The sequence below is a fragment of the Danio aesculapii genome, chromosome 6 (assembly GCF_903798145.1).
Source record: "Danio aesculapii chromosome 6, fDanAes4.1, whole genome shotgun sequence".
In the NCBI taxonomy this organism is placed as follows: domain Eukaryota; kingdom Metazoa; phylum Chordata; class Actinopteri; order Cypriniformes; family Danionidae; genus Danio; species Danio aesculapii.
In genome coordinates, this window is record NC_079440.1 from 18,023,816 (window position 1) to 18,036,152 (window position 12,337).

At 45.4% G+C, this 12,337-nt stretch overlaps 1 protein-coding gene across 1 annotated transcript in view; it reads left to right on the plus strand.

Moving 5' to 3' along the window:
• Positions 1-8,031, plus strand: part of ecrg4b (ECRG4 augurin precursor b) — a 41,987-nt gene extending 33,956 nt beyond the window's left edge. The window contains exon 4 of the mRNA XM_056459697.1: positions 4,987-8,031. Within this exon, the coding sequence (XP_056315672.1) occupies positions 4,987-5,136 (150 nt within the window). The 3' untranslated portion in view covers positions 5,137-8,031. The remainder of the gene's footprint in view (positions 1-4,986) is intronic.
• The last annotated feature ends 4,306 nt before the right edge of the window (positions 8,032-12,337 follow it).

Genomic DNA, 12,337 nt, shown 5'->3' on the forward strand with positions numbered 1-12,337 from the left:
TCCGTCTATGGACCACACGTGGAGGTTCCAGAGATCTGGGCGTGGGTGCCAGATGGTGCCCCGTCCCTGAGAGGAGGTCCTCCCTTAGGGGAATGCGCTAAGGAGGGGCCGCCGCGAGGCCAGAGGGGCGCAACAAACAAGACCTGCTCCTCGTCCTCCCTGACTTTGCACAAAGTTTGTGCGATTAGGCTCACTCAGGGAAAACGCATATCTGCGCGTGCCAGATAGCCAGCTGTGAGCCAGTGCATCCGTGCCAAGGGGGGCCTCGGTCAGGGAATAAAACAGCTGGCAATGTGTGTTCTCGGTGGAAGAAAAAAGATCTATCTGGGCTTCCCCGAAGCGCGCCCATATCAGCTGGACCGATTCGGGGTGGAGTCTCCACTCTCCTCGGGACACTAGCTGCCGTGAGGGTGCATCGGCTGCACGGTTGAGCTTGCCCAGAATGTGAATGGCACGCAGTAATTTCAGCCACGTGAGACTCCAATGGAGCAGACGGCGAGCGAGCTGAGACATGCGGCGAGAGCATATACTCCCCATACGGTTGATATGAGCCACCGTCCGTCCTGACAAGCACGTGTTTCTGCTCCAGCACCGGAAAAAGCGGCGGAGAGCCAGATACAGTGCAAACAGCTCCAGGCAGTTGATATGCCAATCCAGGCGGGGTGCGGACCACAAACACGCAGCTGTATGCTCTTTGCACATGGCCCCCCAGTCCGTGCTGGAGGCATCTGTCGTTACGACAACATGCCTGGATACTAGCCCTACGGGCACTCCGGCCCGTAGAAAAGCCAGATCCGTCCAGGGGCTGAGGGTGCGGAGACACAGCGGAGTTATGTGCACCCGGTGCGTACCCGCGCACCATGCCCGTCTGGGGACTTAATCGCGAAGCCAACGCTGAAGTGGTCATAAATGAAGCAAACCGAGCAGCGTGACAGCGGCTGCGGATGCCATATGCCCCAGGAGCCTCTGAAAACCTTTCAGTGGGACCACTATCTTCCTTTGGAGCTCGTTCAGACAGGAACGCATTAGCCTGAGGGGCTCCTCGGAGAGGCGCGCAACCATGGTGATCGAATCCAGCTCTAGCCCGAGATAAGAGATCCTCTGCACAGGGCAAAGTTTGCTCTTCTCTCGGTTGACTTGAAACCCCAACTGGTCGAGGTGCTGAAGCACTTTGTCTCTGTGCATAATCAACTGATCGCGAGAGGAGTCTAGAATATGCAAGTCGTAAAGATAGTTGATTATGCGGATGCCCGCGAGCTGCAGTGATGCTAGAGCACCCTCCGCGAGCTCTGTGAAAACCCGCGGAGACAGAGAGAGCCCAGAGGGGAGGACTTTGTACTGCCACACTCGTCCTTCGAGTGCAAACCGGAGAAAGGGGCGGTGGTGTGGAAGAATAGTCTATCACTGCAAACCAATCTTGTGGACGGACGCTCTGAAGCAAGCGTTTCTGCATGAGCATTCTGAAAGGCATTTTGCGTAAATGACAGTTCAGTCTGTGCAGATCTTGAACTGGTCTTAACCCCCGCTCTTTTTGAGCATGAAATACGGGCTGTAAAATCTGGACTTCATCTCGGCTGGAGAGACCTGCTCGATTGCATCATTTGCCAGGAGGACAGCAATCTCCTCTCGCAAGACAGGGGCGCTCTTGGGGATAACCCTCATGAAAAGGACACCCGTGAACTTGGGAGGGTGAATAGCGAACTGAATCGCATAGCCGAGTCTGACCGTCCGTCTGGGCCACCGCGACGCGCTGGGCAGTGCTAACCAGACAGGCAGAGTGCGCTCTAATGGCACCATCGGCGAGATTGCTGACATGCCAGCGGAGGGGCAGCTCGGGATGGGATTGCTCATCCCGGGAAGTGGTGCGTCCCGAGCAAGGGCTGAAAATAAGAGAATCTCTCTTACCTTCTTCCCTGGATCCCGCAGTGAGGCCGGAGTGAGAGAAAGGAGTCCGTTCTGCTGCACTCTGAGGGCCTGAGGCGAAGGGTCCCGGCGCTGCTAGCTGGAAGGCAGAGATTCCAGACTGGCAGTGCTCGGGTTTGCGTATCCGGAGAGAGAGGAAACTGCTCTTTTATTGAAAATTTGGTTGCAGCCGGCCCGGAGGCCGGCAGCAATGAGTTCAAAGTCTTGTTATGGACTGATGTGATGATCCTCGGCCCCCCACCGAGAAAAAAAGCAGGTCCCCTCTTCTCGGGATGGCCTGTCTGAGTAACGCGGTTCATTTACCGGACTTAGTGGCGCCCTGGGGCGGGGACGTCGTAGTCCCGCGGGAGGCTCGGCGTTGCTGCTTGGCCAGTGGAGTGGGCAGCGGAAGCGGAGCTGATGTTGAAGCCGCGGGTGGAGCATTTTTCCGAGCCCCCTGATAGATGACTTCACCCATCGCCTTGGACTGCTCTTTCACTGCAGAGAATTCCTGGGTATAATCCCCAACGGTGTCGCCGAACAGGCCAGCCTGGGATATGGGAGTGTTAAGAAAGCGAGCTTTGTCAACTTCTCTCATATCAGCCAAGCTCAGCCAGAGGTGGTGCTCCTGGACTACTAATGTGGCCATCGTCTTCCCCAGGGCATGAGCAGCCAATTTGGTGGTCATGAGAGCATAATCCGTTGTCGTGCGGAGCTCATGCAGCAAGCCCGGGGGAGAACCGCCCTCCTGCATCTCGGCCAGCTTCTCGGCTTGGTAGCGTTGATAGGTGGCCATAGCGTGCAGAGCGGAGGCGGCCTGGCCTGCAGCAGTGTAGGCTCTGGCCGTGAAAGACTCAGACAACCTGCATGCTTTGGAAGGGAGTTTGGGTGGACCCAAAGTGGAGTGGAGTGGCTCTGCAGACAGAGATTGACGATAGCACACTCCACCTGGGGAATTGCCACATAACCCCTGGCCGCTGTGTCATCGAGGGAGGTGAGAGCGGGAGCGCAGGCGGACCAGGCAGAAAAAGGTGCCCTCCATGCCTGCGTGAGCTCTCTGTGTACCTCCGGGAGGAAGGGAACGGGGGGTCTAGAAGGCTTAACCCACGTAACACCCATCTAAGGGTGTTCTGGGGGACAAGCCATCTCCAGTGCTACGGCTGAAGCAGCCCGGGATAACATGGTTAATATGTCACCACGAAGGGTGGCAGGGGGTCTGGATCTTCATCGGAGCATGTCAACCCGCCCTCCGATGCAGTGATAGACATCACGTCCCCGGTGTCATCTAATGAAAGCGCAGCCAACCCGGAGGATGGACAGTGCACTGACGAGGAGCGAGGGGTCCGCGGGCCCGAAGGCGACGAATTAGCCCCCACTGCTTGGCGGGGAGCAGCAGGGGTGACTTGCCCTAATAAAAGAGCTTGCCGTGACTTCTGTTGCGCAACAGTCAAGCTATCGCAATGCGGGCAAGAACTATCAGCGAGCACCACATCAACATGTTGGACCCCAAGCATGTGATGCAACACTCGTGCCTGTCATCCGGGCAAGGAAACCAACGCATTCCAGAAACTCTCTTAGGGAATTCTGCTCTTTCAGAAAACTGCTCTTTCAGGTCACCAGCGAAACGCCAAGGGGACGGGAAACCCAGCTCGACCGCCGCTAGAACGTCTTCCTCCGCACTGGTGAAGGTAATTCTTTCTTTAATGTTGGAAGCCAGCCCAGCAGAAGGGTTCTTCAGTCTCAGATCGGGTCTGAAGCAACAATTCTGATTAGCTGGCTCCAGCAGCCAACTGATATAGGCCTAATTGGCTCATCAGTTTCAGCTGTGGGGCGAAGCTCCGCCAATTCAATTGGCATTTCACTGGCCCATTTTCATATCTTCAGACGTGAATGGTCGTCTAAAGCACTCCCAAAGTCTGTTTATACAGACACACATAGAAGTTCCCTTATGAAGGGGAACCAAAAAGATAACAAACAAACAAACAAACAAACTAACAAAAACACTCTGCTCTCAGAGAACAAACAAAAGCAAACTTAGTTTTATCAATGAACTATTGTAATTTTGTAATGTTCAAAAATATTATACAAATAGTTTAAAAGTCAAATCTTCAGTAAAATTACAGCTGCAGACATTACTTGGTTCTTGGGGTCAAAAAGTCTTCAAAACTACTCTCATCTACAAAAAAATAAATAAATAAATAAATTATATGTACAAAAATATATAATATTTTGGTCAAAACACCAAACTATTAAACAATAAAGACTTCCCCACACAGCCTTCTTTGCATTTACTGGGTGCCAGTATCTGGGAAGGGCACTGAATATTTTGTGTGGTAATTTTATAAAAGCAGTAAGCCTTGTGATGCCATGGTTTATAAAGTTTTAGGACAGTAAAGGGAATTTTAACAATGCCCCAGAGTTCAATTTAAAGTAAACCATACCTTCAAGAAACATATTGCTTTAGCTATTCCTTGTGTGGTGCTGTTCTGTTCGAGTACTGTTCTGAATGAGGCAATCTCAATGATGTATGCATCTTTCATAAGGTGTTCAAAATCACACCCGCTTATAACAAGGTGGTGATAATTTTTATTTTTTTTATTTTGCTAAGTAGTAGTCAATAGTCGAGAAAGATTCCAGAACCAGCTCTGTTGTTTCATGTTAATGATAAAGAAGTGCCAGAAAATTACATTTGTCCCTGAAATACAAGTTAATTATTGTGTTCTACTAAGCATTAAAAAAGGTCACATTAGTTTGTTTTTTATTTTTGAGAAATTTGAATTACTGTCGCTTTAATACTGTAAATACTTAATACTTCAAAATTATTTTGCTTAATGTATTTTCATTATCAATATTCAAATCAGAATCAGAGGTTCTGTTTTATTGTAAGAGCAGTACATGCATTTCTATGACATTTTTGACTCGCATTTTCAGTGTGTAGAGTCTGGACTGCATTGATTTCATTCCCCCTCCTTCCACATTAATTTGCTGTCCATCTCTGTTGTGAAAAAAAGCCCAAGTGTAACCTAAATCCTTTCCAATATAATGTAATATATCTGTTCTTATTCCACCATTATATTTTTCCAGAGACTCGAGACTGACCTCTCTTATTGGATGGACCAGGCTAGATCAAATGACCAGGGCCGACAGCATCATCACGATGAGAACGCACCGATGAGCCAACAGGACCCCAGATATAACAGACATGGAGCCAATGTTAATTATGATTACTATTAAAAACCCTGCTGAGCTAACATAACCTATGTTGCATATACAGTCTTACACAAAAGTTTAGCCACCCCTTGATAAAAAACAGATTTTGGTCATTTTTTAATTGAAAAGATCTTAACACAGTTTCCCTTGGAAATGGAAAGAATGCACAATATTTTCATCAAACATCGATCCATAGTTACGTTTTATCCCATAAATTGAACAAAAATAAAAACATTATGGCATTGTGCAAAAGTTTGGGCGCCCTAAGAGTTCCAGTGTCTTTGATTATTTTCACAAGGTTTCAGATCTTAATCAGCTTGTTAGATCTTATGCGTGGCAACAACTGTCATTAGTAAACACCAATTTTAAAGCTTTACAAATACTTTGCCTCTTCAAACCTTGTGCACACACTTGTGGACACTCACCAACCATGGTGGGAACCATGTTTTAGCAAACATCAATGCATCTTATGCCATAAATGAAACAAAAATAAAAAATAAAAACATTATTATGGCACTGGGGAAAAGTTTGGGCACCCTACATAATAGAGATATTAAAACAGATATCACACCCTGTGATAAATAAACAGCTCTATTATGATATCCACAAATTTTCAAGGATGTTTAAATCAGGACACTGTGATGGTGATGACCATTGCAAAATCTTCAGCTTGCATCTCTTGAGGTATTCCACAGTGGATTTCGAGGTATGTTCAGGATCATTGTCCTGTTGTAGAAGCCAAACTCATTTTAGCATCAGCTTTTTTACAGATGATGAGATGTTTGTTTCCAGAATTTGCTGGTATTAAGTGGAATCCATCTTTCCCTCCACCCGTGGAATGTTTCCTCTGCCCCTGGCTGAAACAGAGCCCTAAAGCATGATACATCCACCCCCATGCCTAATAGTTGGTGTTCTTTTCATGAAATGCTGCTCCATTTTTTTCTGCAAACACGCCATTGCTAATTGTGGTTAAAGAGTCCTATTTTAACTTCATCAGTCCACCGCACTTGATTTTAAAAGGCATCAGGCTTCTGTAGATGTTTTGTTGCATACTTCTGACATTGGATTTTTTGACGAGGATGCAAGTTTTCTTCTCCTGACTCTTCCATGAAGGTCTTATCTGTGCAAGCAATGCAGCACAGTATAACAGTGCACCACCACTCTCAAACTGAATCTTCCTGCAGGTGTTTTTTTTGCTGTCAAACGAGGATTTTGATTTATTTTTTTGACCAGCATACAAGAAATTTTCTCCAGGGGTTTTCTTGGTCCTCCAGATTTCATCTTGACCTTCATCTCCTAAATACATTTCCCACTGTGGAAACTGCAAGTTGCCAATGCTTTGCTTTCTTATTGTAGACTTCTCAGGCATTGTGGGGATCAATAACTTTCATTTTCAGAGTCTCCACAGCTGCTTAGAGGAACCCATGGATGGTGAGTGTCCACAAGTGTGTGCACAAAGTTTGAAGAGGCAAAGTATTTGTAAAGCTTTAAAATTGGTGCTTACTAATGACAGCTGTTGCCACGCATCAGATCTAACAAGCTGATTAAGATATGAAACTTTATAACAATAATCAGAGACACTGGAACTCTTACAGCACCCAAACTTTTGCACAGTGCCATAATAATGTTTTTATTTGTGTTTAATTTATGGAATAAGAGGTAACTATGCATCGATATTGTGCATTCTTTCCATTTCCAAGAGAGACTGTCTTATCATGTTTTCAATTTAAAATCACCAAAATCTGTTGTTTATCAAGGGGTGGCTAAACTTTTGCATAAAACTGTATGATATCTCTTTTTTTATTGTGTAATTAGAATTACACAATCGCTTGAGAGGAAACAAATCAAGACTGGATACCCTGCAGGCACAGGACATCAACATGACGTTATATTGACAATGTACCCCAACTTCGTGGAGATGTTGGATTTTGTTTGGAAAAGTAAATCAGGTTGACATCAGAACCCAATGTCCAACCTAAAATCAACCTAAAATCAACCAAATATCAACGTCTAATCTGGTTACACCTTGACGTTGTGTGGATGTTACCACTATGACATCTATCAGACATATATAACCTAAACCTACAAATTAACCAAATATGAACGAAATTTGACGTCATTATTGGATGGCAAAATAACCTTAGACTCTTGCCAGACCTTAAATTTTGGTCACCTGACGTCATGACCTAAATCTAACCTAATATTAATGTCTTATGATGTCATGTGGTATGAGTGTAAATGGGTGTGTAAGGATGTTTCCCAGAGATGGGTTGCAGCTGGAAGGGCATCCGCTGCGTATAAGTTGGCGTTCATTCCGCTCTGGTGACCCTGGATTAATAAAGGGACTAAGTCGAAAAGAAAATGAAAGAAAGAAAGATGTCATGTGTGGGCTGTACGGTGGAGCAGTAGGTAGTACATTCGCCTCACAGCAAGAAAGTTGCTGGTTCGAGCATCGTCTGGGTCAGTTGGCGTTTCTGTGTGGAGTTTGCATGTTCTCCCCGTGTTGGCGTGGGTTTCCTCCGTGTGCTCTGGTTTTCCCCACAGTCCAAAGACGTGTGCTATAGGTGAACTGGGTAGGCTAAATTGTCCGTAGTGAATGAGACAACACAACCTAAAGTTAACCAAATATCAACATAATTTGGCATCATTATTGGACATCAAAATAACATTGTCCTTAGACGCTGACTAGACCTTGAATTTTGGTCACTTGATGTCACGACCTAATTCTAACTTAATATTAACATCTTATGATGTTGTGTGCCTGCTGGGTGGAGAGTGGAATGAATGCACAGTAAATAAACATATGAGTGCATTCAGTCTTTCACTGTACTACATATGGACTGTATTGCATGTATATATAATCATAGTTTGAAGTGCGACATTTTGAATGAAATGTGAATAAAATTGCCATAAAATACATTTGGTCTCCCAACACATTTTCACAGAAACCCAGGTTTGCAGAAGCAACCACACAAACACACACACACGCACGCACGCACGCACGCACGCACGCACGCACGCACGCACGCACGCACGCACGCACACACACACACACACAATGGTATTGTAGTTTATGAGGACTCTCTATAGGCATAATGTACTTTATACATTGCTTATTACATGGCCTTAACCCTAAACCCAACTCTCAACCTATGGTAAATTCTGAACCTGAAAGGATCTCATGATTCAGGATTATAGGATAGAGTACAACTAGGACATATCCATACAATTATAAAATATCTGTCCTTGTAAACCACCAAAACTAGTACACACTGACAATCTCAAAACTGTATCTGAATACAGATAAATATAAGTAATTTAACTGCAAAATGAATGGTGCTCTAGATTAGCAAACGTAAAGATTTCATAGCTCTATTCATATGGAGGACATTTGTGGTTGAGGCCAGTGTATTAAAAATGTGTACATGTCCTATAAAGACTACTAATGAATATGGGACAATAGAGAGCCATGACATGAACTTGAAAAGACATTGGTCTCCCAAATTCAGTTACAGGCGAAGTTTCTATCAAACACCATGATTCCTATTTAGAAAGGTGCCACAGAGTGAATTGATTCAACGGGTTTAATTGTTCTCTGGTACTTAGCAAATGTAATTGCAAAATGTCTACAGAAAGGGTTTATTTGCTCTTTTATAACACTAGAATTTGCCCCTAGAATGATACTCTTTACTCAGAATTAAACATGCAAAATGATCATATTTCATTTGTCAAAAACATTTAATAAGTTGGGTAGATACCTTGTTAAATCCATTCATCTGAAGTGGTGGAGAGGTTTATTAGCTGGAAGTGCTCCAACGAGTTATCTTTGAAACACAGGCTGAATTATAGCTATACTCGACAAACAGGACATACAGAAATGTATTTAGAGGTGTATATTTGCTTGCCTGACTACCAAATAAACCTGCACTTGGATCCTAACGTTGTCTGTCATCCACGTGTTACAGAAGACTCGGCCTTTTCTGGACATAGCCAATGACACCACTCTCCTGGACTGTATACTCATTGATTTCTTTTATCGTGGACTAAATGAACCACTAAAATCCACCCTCATCCGCTATGGTCCTCGGGGATCTTTCCAACAAGCCTTGGATGTGGCTTTACAAGCTATTGGTTCCCCCTTCACCGTAGGCGAGGTGGAAGAGACCCCTAAATTTTTTTTTGGGAGGGGGGGAATAGAGAGCAAGACCCGCTGGCGACGGGGCTTGCTGCCCAACACATTAGCACCAATATGCTTGCATCACCCATACTCATGTCTCCAGCTCACAAGATGGCTGCCTCCAGTCCTCCAGCTCACAAGATGGCCGCTTTCGGTTCTCCAGCTCACAATATGGCAAGCGCCAGTCTGTCACCTGCTCAGAAGATGGTTTCTTGTTCCAAGTCTGTTCCTGTCATAGTTCCTGTTCCAGTTCCTGAAACAACATCACCTGAGCCACCAGAATGGCCGCCGCCGCCTCCTGAGCTTCCTGAATGGCCGCCGCCGCCTCCTGAGCTTCCTGAATGGCCGCCGCCTCCTGAGCTTCCTGAATGGCCGCCGCCTCCTGAGCTTCCTGAATGGCCGCCGCCTCCTGAGTTTCCTGAATGGTCGCCACCGCCGCCTGAGCTTTCTGAATGGCCGCCTGAGCTTCCTGAATGGCCGCTACCGCCGCCTGAGCTTCCTGAATGGCCGCCGCCGCCTCCTGAGCTTCCTGAATGGCTGCCACCACATGAGCTTCCCGAATGGCGGGCGCCAGATCCCACGAATCCCACGAATGGCCAGAGCAGTCACCTGAGTTCCTCGAAAGGCCTGAGCCGCCACCTGAGTGCCACGAAAGGCCCGAACCGCTACCTGAGTCCCACGAAAGGTCGGAGCCGCAGTCTGAGTTCCACGAATGGCTGCCAAGGGCGCAGGACTTCACAGAGCTGCCAAAGCTATGTGATCCATCAGGTCCATATGACCCGCCGATGCCTGCTGAATCTAAGCCCCCAGACATACTGCAGCTCCACGCCCCAGGCCCACCGCAGCTCCACGCCCCAGGCCCTCCGCAGTTCCACGCCCCAGGACCTCCGCAGTTCCACGCTCCAGGCCCACCACAGCTCCACACTCCAGGCCCTCCACAACTCTATGCCCCAGGTACACCTCCTCTGCATGGTCCTGGCCCTCCATCCCTCCCCCTGTTCCGCCTCTGCTCCACCTCCCGCCTGATCAGTATTATGAGTGTCTGGAAGCCACTCCTTAGAGGGGGGGCTCTGTCATGATTACCAGCGATCTAACCATCAGAGGTCGCTGGTAAACAGTCACATTCACATGGACTACATCTTATGAACTACAAATTCAGTCATGCCACACACACACACACCTGCTCCAAGTCTCCACTGATTGGACTCCCACAGCTTATGCTGCTTCTAGTCTGATTACACACACTATTTAAACAGCACACACAATCACTTCCTTTGCCGAGTCTTGTTTACCTGTAAAGTGACAATTCAATGTGTTTTCTTTAGTCTTGTTTCTCAGTGTTTTGACCCTTGCCAAGTTTGTCTGTTTATCCATGTTCACTGCCTGCCTTCTGACCTCTCGCCTGTTATAGTGACTACGATTCTGGATTTGCCTTTATTCATCTGTTTGCACCTGTGTTGACCCTTGCTTTCCTGACTACCGAATAAACCTGCACTTGGATCCTAACATTGTCTGTCATCCACGTGTTACAATATTGAAGCTTTACTGCTTACTAAAATATCATTCTCTGCATAAACAGATGAGTTTTATAAAGTTTATTTGTGTCCTTTCACTCAATAGAAATCACAGTAAGAGCTGACGTTATATTAACATCAATGTACATTATTATACGGCTGTCTGGAAAACTTGATTCTAATTGGTCAGTCAAGACATTCCAAGGTATATTATTTCCAGATAACAACCCACTGAAACTAATACAGGCTCTTCCATTTACCTAGAATCATCTTGACTTTCAGTGATACATTTACATCTTTCAACATAGGCTCATTCTGAAAACAGCCCTATACGTTTCTGGAGATCGCCAGAGCTATGTATGGCTGCATATTTCTAATGATCGATACAGAGTGATATGACTCCATTCCTTTTCTCGTTAACCAGTTGACCGCTTACCTGCATGTGGCTTTCCTGCTGTTACCAGTTTGTTCGGTAGCTCGACACATATATCAGCTAACTTGAGATGCAGAGTGGAATTTATCCTGAGGATGGGGTTCGAGTCCGGTGAAGGATGGTTCCAAAAAGCAGGTAAGACAAAAAATAAAGCAAACAAGTAAATAACAGGGTGAGATTGTGGTAAAATCTAAAAATATGTTAAGAATCAGGGGGCTTTTCTTTTTCTGGATTGCTTTTCAAAATACTGCAGTTGGGTTTAGGGAATGGGGTGGACGCGTCAATAGGTGCTTTTCAAAATACTATTGTTGGGTTTAGGGAAGGGGGAGGGTGGGGGATATCGGTTGGTTGGTCAGTCAGTCAATGAACTAGTCAACAGCAGTGGATTTTGTGAGAAGAGCAGGCACGAATGGCACTCGCGAGAGAAATTTGAGATCTCAAAAAGCGCACACAGTGGCTTCTGGCAGATTCGCGAAAACAAAAAGTGAAACAAAACGAAGCTCCAGGGACGTATTTTGCTCTCTCCAGAAATGTACAGTAGGTGACACTTTAAAATGAGCATTACCGCCGTTCCTACTACCACCACCGCTCTCAAGGAGTAAGAATGTGTTTTTAAGGTATGACCGCAGTTTGTGACTATGCCGCCAGGGGGCACAAAGGGACGGGATGCGAACGGACAGATATAGTTTATACAATAGCTGTAAATATTCTACTTGTAAATGAAGATGAAACAATAAAACAAAGCATAATAATTTCTTTATTAATCATAAAAAAATGTTAAGCTTTATTATCATTGTAAACTTGTTAAGTGCAATGAGGATTAAATTTGGAAAACATCAAAAATTAAAGTACAAACATACAGTACATACAAATAAGTAGGCCTGAATAAATAAATAAAGCAGTCTTTTAGCCTATAGAGAGATGTTCACGGTTTGTTATTTTAAAGTGATAGGACCAAGACAATCCATAAATAAGCTTTTTCATTTGTTTTGATTTACGTTTTTATTAACATTTTCGTAGTTTACTTTATTTTGCTATCTTATTTTATGCCTCAGTTATTGTACATAATAATAAATGAATAATGAAATGGCCTAAATATTT